The sequence below is a fragment of the Typopeltis vanoorti genome, chromosome 20, assembly GCF_054136105.1.
Source record: "Typopeltis vanoorti isolate ZY-2024b chromosome 20, IOZ_Tvanoo_1.0, whole genome shotgun sequence".
Lineage (NCBI taxonomy): Eukaryota > Metazoa > Arthropoda > Arachnida > Uropygi > Thelyphonidae > Typopeltis > Typopeltis vanoorti.
Window position 1 is genome coordinate 71,347,029 of NC_143568.1, and position 23,474 is coordinate 71,370,502.

Sequence of the window (23,474 nt, forward strand, 5' to 3'; positions counted from 1 at the left end):
CAAAAAAGTTATCTCCAATTTTGTCTCCTATATTATTCTTCATGTATTAGTTTTATAACACATCAGTAATGCCCTAAGATTTGAGTAAAAAGCCAATAACATTGTAAAAAAAAATAAGGGGGGGGGGGCACTCCTAAGCGAAAGTAGGTTATATTAGCTATAAAAATATAATTTATTGAAATAATTTCTCCCCATTTATATGTAAAAAAAACATTAGACTATAAGAGCGAATGAGATACAGTATGTATATGTTAAGTATAGGGTTGCGATTAAAAATCGATGCCAAGTAACTTGAGGGGGGGGGGGGGGGGGGGCTTGTTAATCAGGCAGATCCTCAGCATCGACATTTCATATTGTATTACTTTTGCTATCTTTTGGTTTAACACATTAAAGAATGCCATTTGGTTGGCTAAATCACAAATTACCAGCCCATCCTCATTCATTCAGTATCCAGGTAGTTCCTACTAATGGGGTGCACCACAAAAAGTAAGTATCATCATCATCAAATTCCTGGTATGTACCCTGAGGGGATGTACAGGATATCGTGCTAGTACTACATCAAAAAGTTACACCATTAACAACGTCCAATCAGCAATTTTCATCCATATTAATGTTTTATTTGTCAAGACTCCAACATTATCAGATTTTATTATTAAAATTAAATTATACTTTAATAAATATTTTCCGATATTTCGGCAACATCACATTGCCATCTTCTAAAGGAACTTACAAAAAAGGTACGTGCACGTAGGCACTATAACACAGTAACTGGGAATGAAGAGATGAAGCTATTGTTCTCCTAAAAGTCCTGATGGTGCCCTCTAGCGGGCTAAGTAGGTGTTCTTCTTGGCCGTTGAGCTGAAGGTCTGCTGATGTAAGCCTCCCAAATTTGGGGCAGTCGAATACAACCAAATTTGTTGAGGTTTGGAGAATTTCTTAGGGCTGAGGCTGATTCCATAAATAATCTTTTAAATTTTTATTTGCTACGGTGTATTACTGTAGCTTTTTTTTGTAACTTTGTTACAAACCTTACAGAAAATTGGCATCCCTTATTCGCTCCACTAAAGACCAACCACTTCCCCTAGACCTACCTGGTGTATACCAGGTCCCTTGCAGTTGTAAACTGTCTTACTTTGGCCAAACAGGCAGGACAGTGAATATCAGCATTTCTGAACACAAGGACTACATCCGGTTTCACAAGTACAGCCATTCTGGTCTTGCAGACCATGCTCTGGATACACGCCACAGAATACGGAAGAAAAAAGCTACAGTAATACACCGTAGCAAATACAAATTTGAAAGATTATTTATGGAATCAGCCTCAGCCTTCAGAAATTCTCCAAACCTCAACAAATTTGGTTGTATGCGACTGCCCCAAATTTGGGAGGCTTACATCAGCAGACCTTCAGCCCAACAGCCAAGAAGAACACCTACTTAGCCCGCTAGAGGGCACCATCAGGACTTTTAGGAGAACAATAGCTTCATCTCTTCATTCCCAGTTACTGTGTTGTGGTGCCTACGTGCACATACCTTTTTTTGTAAGTTCCTTTAGAAGATGGCAACGTGACGTTGCTGAAATATCGGAAAATATTTATTAAAGTATAATTTAATTTATATCCTTAGCTACGTTGTTCAATTCCTTAAGTGTTTTAATAATGCATAACCAACGTATAAGCCTGTCTACAAGTATCAGATTTTATATTTCTCTCTTCTAAGGCACTTTTTACTGTATCAATCCACCTATATCTTGGTCTTTCCCTAGGTCTTTTTCCTGCCAACCTGGCAAAGAACACTTGTTTGTTAATCCTTCCTCTCACATTCTGTGTAAGTGACCATACCACCTGAGATTAGCTCTACTAACACATTCCTGAATGCTAACAATGGCAAGTTCTCTCCTAATATTCTCATTTTTGATGTGATACAGCTATTGATGCTATCTGTTCACTCCACTCCACTAATCTTTCTCAGAACTCTCATATCAGCGGTATCTAGTCTTTGATCAAATGTTTTATTTCTAACCCAGTGCTCAGATCCATAAGTTAAAATTGGTTTGAACACTGCCTTGTATATACAACTAGTTTAATGTTTTTACTGATTTCTCTCTTATTCCATATGAATTTATTCAGTTGACTTCCTATCATACCAGCTTTATTAATTCTTTTGTCTATTTCCATATTTAATTTGTCGTCTTCACTAAAAATTATGCCTAAATAGCTGAAATGTTTGACTTATTATATATGTTCACCATTCAGAATACAGTTGATGTTTTCAATGTTTCTGCCTATTTTCATTGTCTTTATATTGCTGATTTTCATGACAAATTTAGCACAACTGTTATTCAATTTAGTCAGAGAATCTTGCCGACCTTGTACTGGATTTATTCAGAAATACAGTATCATCTGCATACAGCAAAGAGCTGAGATTAACATTACCAATGTTGAAATCAGATTTAATACAATTTTCCTTCATAATGTGATCCATACAGATAATGAATCTGTATGTGTATCCCCCCACTGTGCACCTGATTTAACATGAAACCATCTTTCTGTACCTCCTTCAATTCTAACAATCCTACAAAACTTAAATAAAAATTCTTGTTATATTCCCATGATTTCTCAACTGTTTGTCTTAAAGTGAAAGTCTGATGCTGACAAACTCTATTTGGCCTGAATCCAGCTTCTTCTGTACCAAGCTTGCTTTCAATAATTTTTCTCACCAAAAGGTTAGTATTGGACCTTAAATCAGAAGGTCCCAATCAGTTCTCCACATCCCTTAAAAGGCCATGTGGCAGTCTCCTCCCAGTTATCTAGTTGGACCCTAAAGCAATCACACAAATAAGTTTCCTTGTCCAATGTCTCATATTGAAATTTGCTCATGATCATTCTACTTGATGCATTGCCATTGAAGTAGTTTGACTTCATTACTGCTGAACACATTTACTCTTCCTTTCCATGATTACTGTTGCCTGAATATGTTTATGTATTCTCTTGATAACATCAATTATGTTGACTTGTCTAATTCTTTGGTTAGTTCCATTTCTTTTCTATAATACTTCTTATGCTGATGGTTGCTATCTTCAGTTTTGCAGCAGCTGAGTATGACTTTTTAGTGTTCCTCCCAGCTCATTAATGTAAAAGTAGCAGCGTTATTTAATTGCAGTTGAACCATTAGCATGCATAACCTATTGTTCTTGTTACTGTCGTTTTTGTTTGCAGCTTAAAAGAATACAAAATAAAATTTTGTCTGCTAAGTCCCAGGCCACCACTCCATTCTCATTCATTCATTCAGTATATAGGTGGATGTCCAGTAATGAGATGTACTGTGAGAAGCTGAAGATTGGACATCGGGTCAGAAGCCCAGGCTTATTATCTGTTTTTGGCTCCTGGTGACCCCAAATTTGGTAATTGCTATTACTAATTATTATTATTATTATTATTATTATTATTATTATTATTACTGGAATCTCCAGTGTGTCTGAAGACATCAGTGTTGGCCGAGGTGTATCCACTCTCCAACCAGCAAGCTGTGGGTTCAAATCCTGTTGTGGCAATGGATGTATGTCGTTATTTTCAGGTAGTAGATGAATTTCTTCACCTAGTGTGAGACCACTTCCCTTAAAGTTCCATGTTTGGTCTCTAGAATGGGCTTTCCAGACCAAGTAATAAATAAAAAAATTATTAGAAAATTAAGAAAAAATCCTCAGTCCACCCATTGTACTAATGTACTATAAGCTTACAACCTTTTGTGGGTGGGAGTTGAGTGAATATTCGTTCAACTACATAAATTGAAAATCACTATATTTGAAATGAATTCGTTTTTTTTTCTGTCATTTCCAAGTAACAAATTTTTAATAAAATGCTCTCTCTCTCTCTCTCTCTCTCTCTCTCTCTCTCTGTGTGTGTGTGTGTGTGTGTGCGTGCGTGTGTGTGCACGCGCTTCCCTGCTTGTTAAGAATTATTAAAAAATTGACAATTTTAATTCAGTAATTTGTGTTGTCATTAACAGTTCTGTAAATTTTGATATTCTCTAGAAATGAAGAAGTATATATCCTTAAGATGTGAAGCATTATCATCTGTTGACAAAATCCTCAGGACACTCCAAGGTATTAATAAGTGTTTGGTATCTTTTTCATTTCATTCCATCCCCTCCTTGCAGTGTTTGATTTTCCTCTTGTGAAACCTGGATCAAGTAGATTTATAATGTTACTAAATAAATGTATAAAATTTATAAACATTTAATTTTTGATTAAGTGTTGACAAATAATATTATAGCAAACCCAAGTAATCTTCATTAAGACATCCTTTTCAAGATTCTCTTTGTTTTCTGAAATCATAGAATTAAAAAAGCTTGATGATGTGATGACTATTATTACTGCTTTTATTATAACATACCTCCATAAAGGCAAAAAACTCAAGGACATTCACCCAAAATTCCACACTGCCTGTTGTAGTAGTTCTTAAAGCCAGTGAACAGTTCTGAAATTCATTCAGAGCCCTTGATCCAGTGACACTCTTTGACAATATATTCCAATCACCAACTGCTCTCCATGCAAAAATCTTCTCGTCACACCCTTACTTACCAGATGGTTATGCAATTTTCTGGAATGATTTCTCATAATAGAGGGTCTATTATTTGAAAAATTGCCCTAATATTTATTAAACTCCTCTCAATAACTTATATTTCTTGATCATATCACTTTTCCTTATTTTTTTATCACACTCCATCTATTCTCATAACTCATATTCCACAGCCCTAAAATAGTAATTTATTTACCTTTTCAGCTCACAATGAAAACAAGCAACCAAATCTGCACACAATAGTTCAGTTGTGTAGTATCATAAATCCTTATACAAAGAAACAACTACCTTCTTTTCTCTACCTGTCAGCGTTCTTATCATTGTAGCAGAATACTCTGAGTTTATTTTCACAATATTGCACATTTTCTCAGAGCTTCAATTACCTGTCCATTCAAATATTCCTTGCCTCTTCTACCTCTTGAACTACAATCATATATGATACCATATGTGTATAATATATTATCATTTACTGCAGTTCAGTTTATAAACAGAAGAATTTAAAATTTGAAAGAAATATGACTTCCAGCAAGTACAGCTGTTTCCCATAATCCATCACATCCATTGTTCACTCACATTTGACTAAGGGTTACTCATATCCCTTCCTGCCTATCTATGTATATGTTACCATTAAAGTATATAATTCAGTTATTCTGTAGAATAAGTAGGTCATTTTAGATGAAATAAGAATCTTATTTCATACTTTATTTAAGTAGTTCTAGTTAAAGTACATATAATGCCATTACGTCCCATGTGAATGGCACTGATTCGCCCACATACAAATTAGCCAAAGCTTTCAGAATATACAGGCAACACTCCACACACAAAAAACTAAGCCCACTTTAAAGCCAGTATAGAAAACATCACACTCCAACACACTGACATAATGGTCAGTGTCTCGTGTCCCACTCAAAGACACGAGATACTCTCAGCCCTGTTTCAGTTCACTATGAACTTACACTATTTTGTTTGACAAGGAAAATTCTATAAATAGGTAGAGGGGATAGCCATGGGTTCTCCACCCCTGGCCAACTTCTTCATTCAGACCTTTGAAGAAAGCCTTAAACTCTGCCCCACATACATCCACTGTCTTGTTAGGCTACATAGATTGTGTTCCATTTGACCACATTTTCTTAACACATCTAAACAACAACTACCCCAGGAGCTAGTTTACCTTAGAAAAGGAAAACAACAACAACAGTCTCCCATGCTTAGACCCTCTGATTACACGCCAGCCTGATGGATCCCTGGCATTCTCCGTTTACAGAAAACCTACACGTACAGGTAGATACATTCACCAGCAGTCACACCAACCTCCTCCCAACAATATGGGATTATAAAATCCCTATACAACAGGGGCAAAATTAATCAGTTTTGATAGCAGTGCCTTAGCTACTGAACTTGACCATATTCTCAACATTGTCTTAGCCAATAGCTACAATGCCCCAAAAATATTAAAACCCTGTAACCGCAACCCCTTCCCTTTCAGAGCAGAGATTATTCAAGATCTATCACTGTTCCTTATATCTGGGGCACATCCAAAATATTAACAAAAATCCTAAGGAAATACAACCACTTGCAGACCACATAAAAAAATTGGCATCCTTTATTTGCTCCACCAAAGACCAGCCACATTCCCTCAACCTACCAGGTCCCTTGCAGTTGCAAACTGTCCTACTATGGCCAAACAGCCAATATCAGAATTTCTGAACATGAGGACTACATCCACCACTACAGCCACTCAGGACTTCATGACCATGCTTTGGACACCCACCACAGGATATGCTGGAAGAAGGCTATTCTGCCTTTGCATGAAATTGCTCCAAATTTGGGAAGCAACCATCCTCAGTTTTCAGCACACCAGTCAAGATCACTATTTAGGGCTTTATTGTATTTTTGTACTTTCATGCCATATTAAGAAAAATCTTTTCTAATTATTTTTAAAACATTTAAAAGATTTTAAAGTTTCTCATTCAGTCATGGGGAGATAATTTTAAAAACCAAACTTAACATTCCTATCTATTTATTATTGTAATGCAACTAGAACAATTAGTAACATATAAATAACTGCATTTGTTTTTCTTTTCATTTTAGATGCAAATAAAGAACACATTTTATCTGCAATTCAGACTTCACACTTGAAAGAGTCTTTGTTATCTTTGTCAGCTGACAGTCCCCAGAATAAAGATAAAGCTTTAGAATTAGTTAGAATATTAAATGATCTCTGAATGATCGACTCAGCCTAATTTAATTATTCAGCTTGTATAGTTTTTTGTTTTTTTTGTTTTTTTTTTTGTACACAGTGGATTTTGTAATAAAGATCAGACATTTTAATTTATACATGTATAGAAGCAATATTATTTTATGCCAATGTTGGCTAAAGTTAAATACACACAAATTTTTAATGAAGGATTGATTTATAAACATGCATTGGAAGTTTTAGAGGTGATATAATGAATTTTTGAATGAATCTGATGAATGAATGAACATAAAGACAATTCATTTTCAAAAATAAGATGTAAATTTTTGAAAGTGTAGATTTGTCTTTATGTTAATATTTCCTTTAAGTTTTTTTGTTAATGTGTATCACGGCAATTAACTGAAAATTGTTGGATGCAAATGATTTTGAAATACCCTTGACTAGACTGTTTGTCTGTAGTTGCAGAATTTCAAATGAGATTCCTTTACATTTATGTACTCCAAGGTAGCAAATTGTACACTGACTACTCATGATGGTAGTGGTTAAGGCATAAGAAAAGTGGCTTAAGCCAGAAATTCAAGTGGATAGTAATATGATACTTGGAGGAAGAGGACTGTGAAAAATGCTATCTTAGTAGTTTACTCACTCTATAATAAAATGGTTGTCAGATTTAAAAAAAAATAATAATAACTATATATCATGATATTTGCTGGATTTTGCAGAGGCATTTGACAGAAATCTGTTGTATAAATTGGAGTACATACATGGAAATGGATAAAAATAAACTGATAGAATAAGAGGGTAACTAGCAGAACAGACATGGAAGAGTAGTATATGATGAAGCAAAATCCAAGAAGCAGAGGCATGTGACCAGTAGTCTACCACAGAACCCTGTACTGAACTGGTAATGTTTGATATAAGTTAATAAGATACAAACTTTCAAAAATTTTCAAATGTTCTCTTATCTTTTATTAGAAATTCTGCAACATATGTTAAAAACCCAGATTTCAAAAAAAAAAAAAAGATTTCAGAAATTCTATTGTTACTAATTAATTTAATTTTAATTAAATTAATCAATAATTTAATTAAAATTAATTTTAAGGTGGTTTCACTCTTTACAAGTACAGTACTCCTCTCATAGATATACTGAGGTTGTAGTGTACAGATTTTCCCCCAGATATCATTAAATTAATCAGTTTCACTATAAATACAGAATATGAGGAGCTCCTGTGATTAGAGTGCTTTGGAAAGTTGTTTGTTTTAAAAAAACTAGTGTTATTGCTTATAAATTGTATTAGACGTAAAATTATATGTGGTTTCAATTAGATTTAAATTTGTTTTGTTGTAGATATATATTTTACACTGTATGGTTTGTTTCATAATACATCACATTGCATAGATATGAACTAGAAACAATGATACCTAAGTCCACCTTGTTCTGAGAGGACATGAAAGAATTACTGAAAGTAGTAAAAGGTAGTGAGTCTATTGTCATGGTATGATGATAGAGGTGAGTTTCAAATGAGTAGGTTATGCAGGAGGAAGGACTTCTTTATAACTGCTTTGCACTTGAGTGGATTTGGTGTTAAGAGTCAGGAAAACGTGCTGCTGGAAACTAGAGCTATTAGGAGAGAAGGAAGAAACAGGTGAGTAAGTGTGAAATGAACAAAAAAATACTGAAGGTACTGCAGGTAACAAATCAGAATGGGATAGTTAATATAAAGCAAAAGAGTAGCTGTGAGCTTAGGGTGCTTGCACTTTATATACCCTTATACCAGAAGCATTCAGAAGAAAGGGCAGGAGATTTTGGCACTTCTTCTTTGCCCAAAAGTTAATTGGGCAAAGAAGAAGTGCCAAAATCTCCTGCTGACAGAAGATTATATAGATAGTGTGATAAAATGCGAGAGGTATAGTATTTTCAGGGAGGAGAAAAAAAAAAAAGACCAATTACAGAAAAATCTACATGTATTGAATAGAACAATAAAACAGTATGACATGAAAATCTCAATAAATAAAATGAAATCAATAGCATTTCAAGGTAAAGAAATTAAAAGATGCAAACTAGTCATCCACAACAAAGTAATAGAACAAGTGAACAAATTTAAATATCTAGGAAATTACATAAGCCCCAATGGAGAAATCAACATTGCATATAAAAAGCAAAAATTCCTAGCATTCATTGGAACTTTGAACAGACACTTCAGTAAAGAGATGGCTAGAACTTCTGAAATATGATAGTGAAACATGGACTTGGGAAGAACGAGATAAAAGACAAGTGGGAGCTGCAGAAATGAAGTTCCTATGACTACTTGCAGGCTATAAAAGAATAGATAAGATAAATGAAGAAATCAGAAAACAGTTATCCATAATTAATATAACAGAAGACATCACAAACTATAGAAAGAATGAATGAGGACAGATGGCCAAATATTGCTTGGAAATATAAACCAAAGGGACACCGATCAAGAGGAAGACCCAGGAGTAGATGGGCAGAAGACTTTTTAAACCCTTGAAAATGTTACAGGCAAACAATTGCTTAATATGGGAAGCCAAGAAGAAGAAGATAATTAAACAAATAACACTCGGCATTTCAATTTATGTATCGAGGTCATCATCAAGAAAGCATACATGTGAACAAGCTACATGACACTACACATTAAAGTAAGCTAAATCTAACTGATTTGTTAATCATTTATGCTAGCCTGACCTCTGGTGGAAAAAAAAAAAAAAAATATATATATATATATATGTGTGTGTGTGAGATAAATAAATAAACAAAAAAATATATAAATTAATAAATTTTTTTTTATCAACAAAATGTCAAGTGTTATTCACTTAATTATAAGTAAAGTAAGTGCTCTAACATGTTTTTTTGTCTCCAAAAATCCTACATAGTGAATGCTGATCATTATGTAACCTTGAAAGAAAGGTATGGAAACATAGATAGAAGGAGAAAAGGGCACGTGGGCAGAAGGAAATGGAATTTATGTAGTTACTATTAAATGATTACCTGAGGCAGCATATGATGGAAGGTATCATAGATTTCTCAGTGTGCTAGGTCTGGTAATTGCATCAGAGATTTGTCTCTCACCAAAGTGAATAAGGTCATCAAGAATTCAGATTGGTAGATGATGTATTATTTGCATTAGGTCATTGCCTGTAGCAAATACTTCTACATTGCAATGACCAACTGGGAAGCCAGTTGGAGTTGTGGATATTTTGGTCACCTAGGAAGATGACTTCACTATTTGGATAGCTGTATTATCACTCACTGCTTCAACAGGCAAATTGTTCCACTCACTCACAGCTCTATAAGAGAAAAATCTAGCTCCTACCCCTTTCTTAACTACACACAGACTTAACTTCCGCGGATGACCCCTTGTCCTCTCACTTTTGTCAGATCTGACAAAGGCACAGGTGGCACTTGTGGTGGAAGGAATCATGCTATGCTATTGGGAAAGCTTAACATGGATGGTAGCTGATGGAGAATGAGGTCTAGTCCATGCTCTGTGACAGTGTACATTATTTATGTCAGCATTTGTGCTACAGATACTGATGAAGTGGATGTTAAAGTTTTTTGGTAAGGATTTTGGCTTGTTTAAATAAAGGGGATATTAAATCCCACATCTCAAAGCCGAATAAGAAACTCAAAGATATTATTTAAGTGATTTTGGCTTGTTTTGCTTGATTTGTCTCTTTTTTTGTTGTTGTTGGAATTGTGTCTTGAAGGTAGGTTTATCAATCACTGTGATACTATTACTGTTTGTAGTATGCTTCATTACTGATTATGAGTTTATTATTATTATTAGGCCTCCAGGGAGTGACACACCAGCTGTCTTACAGTTTCTTAAACTCACTCATACTAGATGCACTCAATACTTCAACCAACAAATTGTTCCACTCACTCACAGCTCTCTGAGAAGAATCTAGCTCTTACCCTTTCTTAACTGCACACAAGCTTAACTTCCATGCATGCCCCATTGTCCTCTCCCTCCCCACCTTCCATATAATGAAAAATTTTATCAACCAATATCGTATAATGCAATCTCAAAAGTTTATAGATCTATCTTATTACCCCTCTTTCTTCTGTCTACTAGTATCTGCAGTCCACATCCTCTCAGTATATCCTTGTAATCTGCATTCTGTAATCCTGATATAATCTTTGTAACTCTTTTTTGCAGCTTCTTTATCCCTTTGGAACCCAGAGGACTAAATCTGTGCATGGTAGTCCAGGTGCAGCAAAGCCTTGTAATGAGGCAAAATGACTTCCATATCTTTACATGTTGGTGTTTCTTTCAACATTGCGATTATCCTATGAGTAGCATTTGCAATTGTTGTTATGTGACCTTTGAACTTCAACTTTCTATCCACCATAACTCCAAGATCTCTAACCTTATCATTTACTCCAAGCATAATCCCACCAATATAATATGCTGTTGGATATCACATCACCATACAGAGAATGGATAGACGACATAAAGGAATGGGTGTACAGAAGCTTTATGCTTACTAACATTGAATTGATAGCCATTATTGTTTGCACACACTTTTAGCTTATTCAAATCACCCTGTAAATGTATATCAGTAGCATTCCTTATTATCCTGTCTATATTTGCATCATCAACAAACAAGCCCCTTTCCAGTATCATTAATGTATAGATTATACAACAGTGGTCCAAGGACTGATCATTGGGCCACAATACTTTGACCACTGTTTAAGCTTATACATTAATGATATTGGGATGGACTTGACAGAACATGTTCAGTTTGCTGATGATGCAAACAAGTTCTTACTAATATAGAACATGTACAGGGTGATTTGAATAGGCTCTGGAAGTGTGGACAAATGATAATGGCTGTCAATCCAAGGTTAGTAAGTGTAAAGTTATGCACTTTGTTGGGATGAGATATCTAACAGCATATTATTATATAAGGAGAAGGAAGGATCCATGGAAGTTTGTGTGCAGTTAAGAAATGTATGATGAAGTTAAGAGAATTGTATGACAGCTATGTAGGTGATGAATAGCTTCCCTCATTGAGTTCTGGACTCCCTTGAGGTCTGATGATCATAATGGTGATAAAATCTGAAGAAACTGGTAGGATGAATATGTTGGAATAATATACGTTGTTCCAACATAAAGGCACACAAAATTTACATGAAGAGAACCCAAAAAAATAGGAAAAATCTTATTGTTTGATAGGGACTGGAGTCATGATAAAAAAGCACATAGGAGATTAGATTTGAAATAGATTGTGATTATTATTAGTTTTGATCAGGATAAAAATGAGTATCACACTGAAAAGAAATAAGTGTATAGTTCAACTGCAGATTAGAGAACCCTCAACATTTCTGTGCATGGCAGAAGAAAGCGAATGCATTCCAATAATAGGGTAATCAATCAGTTTCATGGGTTGAGTGTTTATTATTAAACATTGGAAAATTTTACATATAAAATTTTCCAACTGTCTGCCCCTAGCCTGAGCTGTGGACAGGCTATACAAAAGTTTTAAAAAAATGAAGAGAAAAATTTGAAAACAAGAACCAATGCTTTAAGATCAAGTTGCAAAATATGAAGAAAGCAGAGTAGCATGTGATGAAATCTGCTGTGAGAGAGAAATCCAATCATAGTGAATCCAAAAATAAAGAAGTAGGGAATATAGGAGATTTTATAGAAAATGCAGTCCTAGAAAAGAAATTATGTAAATATAATAGATATATGTGTTTAAAGTTTGAAGATCTGGAAAAGGCATATGTTGTAGTCCAAGCAAAAAATTCTTCAAAACACTACAATTATATGGTGTAAATGAGACATATATGGTGAGCAATACATAGAACCTGTACTTTTCAGTTCAAATCAGCAATTAAAATTGACAAAGCATATGAAGATGCTTGGATGAAAAACATGACACAAGAGTGTATTTTGTCTACTCTTAATCTTCATTATATATATTATAAAGAAAAGTGGCATCAAACCTGATATCAAAATCAGAGCTACTAAACTCAGTTCTTTACGTCATACAGATGATGTTTTACTTAATTAAATCCACTGTAAATCTCCAGAATCTTTAACTAAATTGAATGCTGGTGTGAAAATTATCATTCGAGACCTCCAGGGAATCCAAGATTATTAAAGGAAGCTGTCCATCACCCACACCAGCTATCATACCTTCTCATTCACACTAGATGCATTCACCACTTCAAGGCAAACTATTCCACTCACTCCTAACAGCATACAAATTCAATTTCCAGGACTGTTCCCTTCCCACCTTCCATAGAATGAAAAATTCTTTCAACCAGTATCCTGTAAAATCTTTTCAGAAGTGCAGGCCTCTGTCATATCACCTACCCCTTTCTTTTAGCAGTATCTTCAGTATATATACACTCTCAATCTATCTCTGTAACTCTTCTTTGTGCTCTCTTCATGGTTTCTTTTTTCCCCTTAGAACTCAGAAAACCAAATCTGTGCACAGTAGCCCAAGTGTAGTCATATCAAGGCCTTGTAAAGAGGCAAAAGGACTTATCCTTACATGTCAATGTTCATTTCAGTAATGCAGTCATCTTCTGAGTTGTATTTGTATATTTTGCTATGCAATCTTTGAACTTCAACTTTCTATCTGCCATAACTCCATCATCTCTAGCCTCATCAGTTTCTCCATGTATAATCTTGCTTATCATTTGCACATGGTTCCAGCCTTTTTAGGTGGGAGATGAATTTCATTGTCCAGTGAGACTATGAAATTCATCTACCATTCCAGTAACTAGAGGCCTGAAATGGCATGAAGAAGTTCCATCTTTAGTCTTTAGAGCAAGATTTCCAGAATCTGTAAAAATAAATAAAAAATTATATAAAATTGATGAAATGAAAAAAAAAAAAAAAAAAAAAAATTCCTTAGCCCAACAGTACAAATGTACTATAGGTTTACTAATAACGTGAGTAGTAGCTACATCATACTTATTTATTAATGATAATTGATAAGATGTGGATTGACTGGGAATGTTTAAATGTTTGCTAATGATGCAAAGTTAGAATTATCAGGAGTACTGCTGATGTTAATTCTCTACAGGAAGAGTTGAATAGACTTTTAGTTTGGACAGATGAGTGGGATTTGAAGTTTTAATATTAATGAATGCAAGGTGTTACACTTTGTGGGAACAGAGATAAGGCTACATTCTGTATTGTTGGGACTGTACTTTAGGAAGTGGATGAGATTTGAGATCTTGGGGTGATGGAAGACAGTGGACTAAAGTTTTGAGACACATTGCAAGTGTTGTGAAGACTGCACATCATATTGCTGCTATGATAAAAAAAAAGTACATTGACATGTAGGGATAAGGAGGTGGTGGTACCTCTGTATAAGGCATTGGTCCTACCACACATGGCCTATTATGCTCAGATTTGGTCACCTAGGTTCATTGTGATGTGGACACTAGAGAGGGTCCAAAGATGAATGATCAAAGTGATATTGGAACTTGAAGTATTGATTATGCAAAGTGGTTGAGGGAATGTGGATTATAGAGTTTGGTCGATAGGAAGAAAAGAGAAGATATGATAGACCTTCAAGTTAGTTAAGAAATACTACCAGATTAATACAGGACTTTAAAAAGAGTGGGCATTAAGATGGGAAGAACAAGAGGCCAATCCCTGAAAGTTTTATAAAGATGTGGTGAAGAAGGGTGTAAGGAGTAGATTTTTTATGTGGAGAGTTCTTGGTGAGTGGAATGCAATGCCAGAGTGCATCATGAATGCAGGGAGTTTAAATAACTTCAAAGTTCGTTATAATAGACATGTTGCTGGTTGAATGACCCTCCCACAATGAGTCTGCATTATGCAACAACTGTAGATTATCCTTTTCCTTCACCTCTATCTCTTCATCCACTTCAGTAATTACACTATATGCCATTTTGCATACAGCAGGTTGATACATCTTAGCAAAGTGAGCACTCATTATTTGAACTATTGCATTTGCTTTGCTCTGCTCATAAGCATATTGTCTGTATTCAGTAGTTATTCTTTCTTTTACTTGCAGTAATGGTAAAATTCTTTTGGATTGCTTTTGACTTGCACAGCAAATTTTTTTTCATACCCTACCTAGCCTTTACTTTCCACACATGCAACAATGCTTTCCATATATAAACTTTTATATCATCAGTGCATGGGAAACTGAAAAGATGCATCATTTAAGTATCTTTTCAAAGCTTTCCATACAATGCTATCATTCCCATTCAGCAATTGATACCATGGAACTAAATGGTATTCTCTTGAATGTGACATAATTTCCAACTACAGTGTTTTAGCATGTGACTTTTCATAATTGGAACATCCATATACTTAGCTACTTCCCAGGTTAGTACAGCATGATCACTGTCAGCAGCTGGTGGAAAAACAGTCACGTCCTTGATTGACATCCCTCTTTTGACACAATGATCAATCTAACACTTTCTGACTAGGTCCTTCTTTCACATGCTGCTTAAGAAAGTTGCCTCACAATGTCTCAATACATTCTCCTTTATTCTTATAAATTTTCTCTGCTACCAATTAATGTTCATGTAATTTAAGTCATCATAACAATGACTTGTTTAGTGATCATTATGGGTGAATTAGCAATAAAAAAGACAAGCTATATAAAAAAAATTGATAGTGTTTCCACTTATTTTCAAGGAATTATTAACTGCATTCTGAATACTGAGCCTATAGAATAAATAAAGTATTTTGGCTGTTTAAGCATAATAATTAAAAATAGCAAATGTAATATGGAAGTGGATAATAGAATAACAAAAGATGATAGGGTGGTGAGCCAGTTGAGAGAAATTTGTCAAACACCTAACTAATGGTAAACAAGACAGCTTTTAAACCAGTTTTCTCTTGGTGGTATAATCACTTAAATAAACTGGAGAAAAAATATTAGCAAAACAGATGTTGGATGACAGGAAAATGAGAAATACCAAAATCTGGGCAACCTTAGATGGAAATGTAAGATTTGATAATAGAGCCCTGACAAATTCTTACAAATTAATCTGTTGATAGAAATCTAGCAATAATGTAACTTAACTGGGTAGGCCTGTCCTAAGATCCTGAATACTCCCATCTGAACTGTATATCCTATACAGATCAAGAAATATGACCTAAATGAAAGATTAAATATAGTGTTTCTTGTTTTCGAACTCTTAATATTTCCTTGGTAATATTTGTATATCCTATACAGATCAAGAAATATGATCTAAATGAAAGATTAAATATAGTGTTTCTTGTTTTCGAACTCTTAATATTTCCTTGGTAATATTTGTACAGTTCACTCTCACTACAACAAACTTATAGTGGACTTTGCTTTAGTGGATTTCCTTTAGTATAATACATTGTGCCTATGAGGCTTTGGTCAGGACTTTTCAGAAGATTTCGGGACTTTTCGTTATGCAGAGCAGTTGGTATAGTGAAAGCCAACCATATACAGTTGAAGTTGATTCCATCTGAATGATATTCATCTGTGATTCTTCTTTAAAACTTTCATACTTTTGTTTCTCTTCAGTGCTATAGTCACTTTGGTCCTCAAAACCAGTTCAGATGGCAATTGCATCTTGTGCCAAATTCCCTATCTCTTATGTTCTGGAGCAGTCTGTGATGTGAGTTTATGTACTTCTTTATGCTAGAACGTGTTAATAATGTCTAGTCTATGTTTGAAATACATATCCAGTCAGAAGTATTAAAATCACTTTCACAGCTTACACATATAACAGAAATTATAGAATTTTAATCAAAAACAATATATTTCATCCAATGTTACATGGACATTGTCAAGTGGAGAGACCATTAACTCATGCCTCAGTTGCAGCTGGTGTATATTCTATTACACTACAAAAGAACAATTATAGAGTTGCATAGATAAAAAATAATTTAAAATAATTATGGATAATTAAGTGATCACCTCCCTAAACTTGGATATTGGCATGCAGTCTGATCAGTTCAGGTTTGGATGATTCCATAGCATTTTGCATGTTTCTAGAAAAAGATGATCGCATTTGAACTGAAGAAGAAATGGAATGAAGAAGTTTTGTCTATTTCCAAAAAACTCTGTGCTTAGTGTCAATAGCATGAGGAGCAAAGCCAGAGTTGTCAGATTCCAAAAATGTAATATAGTCTTGATGTTCTTCAATTCTAATCAAGGCAGAATGACCAGTCTGTCCAAAATAGCAAAGATGATATGAGCAAGATACTAGATAGACACCTGGTAGGGAAAGAGGTGGTCTCGAAAGAAGAGTATAGATTGCTTTTACAAATAATCCTTGCTATTTTTTCCAAAGTTCCTTTAAGGTAGGGTATTGAAATTCTTTTCACATCAGAATGTAGTCTGGTCGACAGATGATAATTATCAATAATTTTCTCAATAGTAATAATGGTGCAAGAATGAATGATTGTTTCTGCCATTAAAGGTTAATTTTTGATAACCTAAAAATTTAACATGACCTGTGGGATTACAAATGATTAAGGTATCCAAAAAGGGTAGTTAGTTATTGGATTCATGTTCAATAGTGAATTTGATACAGGAATATAAGGAGTTTATTTTCTCTAGGAACTGAAGTAATTCTGACTCAGAGTAAGACCAGACTGCAAATATATCATCAAGAAAATGTAAGGATATATGAAGCTGAAAAAACAGTGTCAAAAAGTTTTTTTTTTTTTCTAGATGCTCCATAATCAGCTAAGGCTGGTGAGATAGGACTGCCCCATTGTTGTTCCTTCTGTTTGTTTGAACAACTTATTGATTGTGAATTTAAATAGGTTAACAATATCTTCTGGAAATCGTATTCTAAAAACTGAAGTCTCTTTTGGTGGTATATTGGCGAATAGGGAGACTACATCAAAAGAAAGCATCTCATTATTAGACAGATATAGATCTATTATTTTTTCTTCAAAGTCAAGACTGTTTTTGATGTAAGAGCTGGTGTGGCCAGTGAAGATGACAAGAGAGATGTTTTGCAAGGTAGTAAGTGAGAGAGCCAATACAGTCCACTATTGGGTACTGTAGTAGGTTGCCATCTTTATGTATTTTAGGGAAACCATAGAGATGATGCAAATGGGCATGATGAATTTGTAACTTCTCAACAGTAGTGGGATACCACAATTGTACATGTGCAATTTAAAACCTAAACATAACTTTTTAAAAGACCATTCCATAGAACAAGTAGATAGATTTATTTATATTTATATAGCTGGAAAGTTTCTCACTTTCACATTTTCCATCAGAAGTAATGGAAAATGTGAAACAAGAAATAAAAAGAACAACACAAATAACCAAAACAGCCTTTCTTATAAAATTATTTAATTTATTGATTTCGCTTTTTATTGGATCCCTGCTGATAACACTTTACATCTCTTAATAAGATATTAATTTTAAGATTATACTTGGTGGTATTTTCTGGTTGTATAGGTTATTTTCCAGCAGCGCTAATATAATAATGGCACATACCGTGATTATTATTAGAACTTTTTCCCAAAACATTTCTATAGGTTTTGGATTCTTTTTCTACACTGTTGCTTAGACTGCAAACAAGAACCAGTTTTCTTTTATATTAGTTGACTTCTAATAACTCATTCCTCTTCTTCAGTCTAAAAATAAATACTCAGAAAAAAAAATGCAGCAATGAACACCGATCCTAAACAATGGGTAAAAATCTAAACATAACTTTTTAAAAAGTCACTCCACAGAACACGTAAATAGATTTTATACGTCTGGAAAGTTTCACATTTTCCATCACAAGTAATAGAAAATGTGAAACTAGAAATAAAAAGAACAACACACATAATCAAAACAGCCTTTCTTATGAAACAATTGATAAACTGCTCTTCATGATCTTCATTAATGTCGAGAAACATGAGCTATTGGTAAAAAGACAGATGACTCTGGAAATGCAATTACTAAGAAGAATGGTGTTGATTAGCAAGTTACAAGAGTAAACAAAGCATTTCCTTCAGTAAACTTTTGTTTACTGAATGAACTCAGGCAAAGGAAAAGTCTTAGGATATATGTTAAAAAGTATATCGTAAAAGTCTTTTCCCCAAATTTGTAGATAAGCACAAGATAAGAAGACAAATCATGGCTGCCAACCTCTGTATCAGAGGTGCACCTAATTGAATGACTGATAATGAATCACTGTCTGCATCACTACTAAAAATTACTTCACATTCCAGAAGTTTATCTTCATATTTAGTGTTAAATACCACAGCTTCTGATTGCTATTGCCTGAATAAACTGTATTATTATTTAGAGCAATCTAGAATTATGCTTATCTTTGTTTTTATTCTTCAAATGTCAGAGGTAACACCAATTATATCAACATGATTAACTGTGATGTACTGATTTTTTTTTTTTTTTTTTTAAATGTGAATCCCATCCAAGAAAGGCTGTTAGCTTATAGTACTGGATGACCACTTCAGGCCATCAGGCCTAAATAGGACAGCAGAATTCAAACACTTCCTGCTGGTTGTAAAATAGTTTTATTTTTTGTAACAGTTATTACGGAATGATCAGATTTGTACCTTTTAAGATTTGTCAATAAATTAAAAACAAGTTCAAACAAAATTTATAAAGTCCAACTTGGAATGTATGTTTTATTTTCAAAATAGGTTTAGCAAATTTATTTACAAGACATACATTAGCACGTGACATTAACATGCATGGTGAGGAAGGTGGAACACGTATAGGCCTTATAGGAAACAAAATAGCTGTACATAACTAACTTCCACCTTATCACAAGTCTGGATATCACAAATATACATATTATTACAGAAGTTCAATGTGGGAAAATGTAACTTGAGCAGAAACTGATCTTGTATTTCTCTAAAAAATTTTTTTAAAGTTTATTTTTCAAACAGAATGCACAGGACTGAGGTTTGCCACACCTTTAAAATAGTCACAACAAATAAAAAAATAACTAGCAACGGTATCATGTCCATTTTGTGTAAAAGGTAAAAAACGTTGGCTATTATCATTTGCAAATGGGTAAAAAACTTCGTCAGTCCTTTCTCTGACCTGGACTAGAATGCAGGAAATGTGAGGCACAAAACTACCTCAGATTTTACCATAAATAATTCAAAATATTTAATTTTTAAGAGTAATTTTTCAGATAGAACCAAAGTTTAATTACACACATCTGAATATAACAACATATGCTTTATGATAACTCAGTTAGGTTCATCTATTCTTGGCACTGAAACATTTTTGTGATTACTTTAAAAAAAAAGGAAGAAAAAAAAAGAGGGGAGCTTAAGTAAATGATCGTCTCCTTTAGCAAACTGATTTGGCCTCTAATATTTAAATTAATACTTTACTGAATAAAATGGCAAATTTGATCCCCCCCCCTCTCCCTCCAAGTAACAGTATTGGTCAACTTCATGTGCAGATTATATTTCTATTTTGAGAACAAGATGACAATAGACATTACATATTTAAATATAGTACAAATACACACTTTTACACACATCAATATGACATTAAAATCTACAGTGTGCCAAGAATAGAAACTGCTGTAAAAAAAATGCAGAAACATCACAAAGTGATTGATTTCTGTGTTCCATTACATTCCCCACTGACTAATATTAGGGAGTGAGCATGTCGTGTTTAGGGGTAAGGGGAGGAAAAAAAAAGCTTATAGCACCAGAAATTGCCTCTTCATTTGAGCAATCAATCAAATGTGAATGTTGCAGTTTTTACATATTTAACAGTGGAGATGCCAATACTTTTTTTTAAAATACATATTCACATTACATTAAATACCGTAGGATTTTTTTTATAACTTGGAAGTTATTATGGATATTTCAATCCTGAAGAACTAAAAATTTCATATTTAACAAGAAATGCGTTAATGTTAGCTCAGAAGAAGAAAAAAAAAAGTTTGTATCCTGGAAAAGGACTAACAATTTTTTTCCAAAGAACCATACTAAAACCATCAATTCTTCATAAACATCAACTCAGTATTTGTAAGCTCACTGAACATTATATTCAATGTGGATGCTAGTCTCAGTTATAAAAACATACTGTGTACCAGCTTGGTGTTGATTTTTTTTTTTTCTAAGTACCTCACAAATATAAACAATGCTGGAGGAAAATTTTCTTATAGAAGTCCTTTGATCATTAGTTTCTTCAGTTATTTCAATGCTGATGCACTCAGAGGCAATAAATATAATTCACAGGAGAAATGCAGTTCTTAACAGCATATGATGAAATGACTGCAGGAAGTCTGATGTATCCAAACATGCAAGGCAAAATTTCAGTGCAACATTTGTTTTATAGAACGGAAATCTCATTTATTACACTAAGCCTTTTATCTTTGGAAATATATAATATCACTTAGCTTCTCATGTTAAGTGAATGAATAGGAATTTCAATGCTTAACACTAAGAAATATAAACAAACTAGAAAGTCAACACAAAAATAGCTTTGTATGCTAATGTAGCAAATGTTAACACGATTGTGTAGCACATCTATGATCTGTACAAATGCTGAACACATGCGAAAAAGTTTGCCTCAATAAGTTGCATTATTCAGAAAGTCAATACAATTATATATAAACAAAGTTCTATGAATCAGCTCAACTTGAGCAGAAGTTGATGATCCTTGGTCCCCTTATATATTAAAGAATCAGCAGTCTGTACTAAGATGACCTGAAGCATGACAGTGCTGATTTCTAGGAGGCAAAACATTTTCGGGCTGAAGTCTACATACAACACGCTCACCATCTAATACTGCCATCATCACAGCACTGTCAGGAACAAGATGACTATTGCAAGAGTTCCATACCATGTTTTGCACTGCTATATCTCCACTTTGTGGATCCCAAATAACTGGATTTCTAAGTGGAAGTGTGGAACATAAACCTGGCCTTTCTAAGTTAGTAAGACTACTAGCACCTCGTCCAGTATCTGTTGACCTATGTATTGTGTGAAGCCTAGGGCTATGTTGGCAGTGTAAGTCTCTAGCTGTAGGCAAAGAGGAATGCCTAGGAGTACAGCTAAATACTGCATCATTTCTCTGAGGTAGAGCTGGAGGAATGAGAGGGCGATGATCACAGGTAAAACTTGAAGAGGACTGGTGGCTGACGTCGGAATGATTTCGCATATGACCTTCAAGGGCTGGAGCATGACGACCAAGAGTTGGATATTTTACAGGCACTCGCACTACAGGTTCATCATCAATTGTTTCATAGATGTGATCAACATATGGTGAACTTCCTCGTAGATGGCCATAAGGAGGATGTCTAGAATCTTGAGGCACAGGAGCAGCAGAGGATGCAAGTTTTTCACAGCAATATTCAGTTATACATTCAGAATCAATAACTGAGCAGTCAGCTGCAGAGAGGTCTGCATTGATATCTCCACAATCAGGTGGTTCTTCTGGTCCTTTAGCATGAGATGAGTTTATATTCATAGGAAGTTTACCCTCATGTCCCTGCTTCTGCTGGCATGTCATAGATGGGGGACCTGAAAATAAAGCAAATATTTATATTAAAATCTTTGTATTAACCAAGGAAATTTAATATACTGTTTCACATTATATAAATGTGTTTATATTCATAACATACTATTAAATATATAGGGGGGATGGGAATTCTGTCATAGCTATCAACTAAAATAAAGCACGCCTCTCTTCTTAATGAAAGATGCTTGAAAATGTATCATCTGATAATCTCGTAATTCCATAATGCCTATTCACTCTCCAAAGGAAGTAGATGGAAACCTGTAAAAATCATAGGCAACCTAACAACCCCTTCACATCTATATTGCAGTTAATGGTTATTTATGAACTTAAAAATGAAGAATAGCAGATAACTGTCACATGGTTCTAACCCTATATGGTATTAACATTATAAAATAAGAGTTCTACAATTGACTTGTGCTCTTGAAGAAGAGCTTTTGTTCACTTTAAATCACTAGCTTTGGTCAATTTTACATGACGTCTTGTGTACTGCAGCAGACAAAGAATTTGAAAAAATATGAGGTCGACAAATCAAAAAATTCGAAAAATTAAAAAAAAACTCTACCGTCAATCCAAAACTTCCTACCAACACCGTAATCAACCTTTCTTCAATCATCCTGAGCCTGAAGCACTCAACACGCTTTCATGTGGCCACAACTTCGCCACTGCTCCCAGAAAAATACCTAGTGAGGATATTATGATCCAGATCGAACGTGGAATCCGCCACCTTCCGAATCAAATTGCCAACAGTGTAAGACCGGATGTTGCTTGTGTCCTCTCCAAAGCAAGACCACCAACAAGGAATATAAAGCTCTGCAGGAAATGAGGAATAATAAAGAAATACTTATCACCAAAGCAGATAAGGGAAATGCAACTGTAGTACTTAACCAAAAGGGCTGCACAGGTAAGCTTAATGCTCTTCTATTAGATCGGGCTTAACTCCCTATCGAATACAATCCCGTCAACTCACAAATCAGAAAACTTCACAGGCTCCTTAAGAAAGTCACTTCTTGGCCTGTAGAAGTTACTAACAGATTAAAACCATTTAACTCTATACCCCCCCCCCCCCAGATTTATGGACTCCCAAAAATACATAAAGGAAATGTGCCATTACATTCCATAGTGGATGGCATTGATTCCCCACATACAAATTAGCTAAACATTTGGCCAAAGCGCTCACACACTATACTCACACATAAAAAAACTCAGCCCACTTCAAAGCCAGTATAGAA

The 23,474-nt window shown here is 34.4% G+C and overlaps 2 protein-coding genes across 8 annotated transcripts in view; one reads left to right on the forward strand and one right to left on the reverse strand.

Annotated features, from left to right (window-relative positions):
* The window catches only part of LOC150095553 (proteasome adapter and scaffold protein ECM29), a 691,438-nt gene extending 684,526 nt beyond the window's left edge, over positions 1 to 6,912 (forward strand). The window contains exons 47-48 of the mRNA XM_090409825.1: positions 4,031 to 4,102; positions 6,669 to 6,912. Of these exons, the coding sequence (XP_090265951.1) occupies positions 4,031 to 4,102; positions 6,669 to 6,802 (206 nt within the window). The 3' untranslated portion in view covers positions 6,803 to 6,912. The remainder of the gene's footprint in view (positions 1 to 4,030; positions 4,103 to 6,668) is intronic.
* A 12,447-nt stretch (positions 6,913 to 19,359) lies between these two features.
* Positions 19,360 to 23,474, reverse strand: part of LOC150095554 (latrophilin Cirl-like) — a 232,380-nt gene continuing 228,265 nt past the window's right edge. For all 7 annotated transcript variants that reach the window (XM_090410733.1, XM_090410737.1, XM_090410739.1 and 4 more), the window contains one exon: positions 19,360 to 22,247. In XM_090410733.1, the coding sequence (XP_090266859.1) occupies positions 21,409 to 22,247 (839 nt within the window). In that variant the 3' untranslated portion in view covers positions 19,360 to 21,408. The remainder of the gene's footprint in view (positions 22,248 to 23,474) is intronic.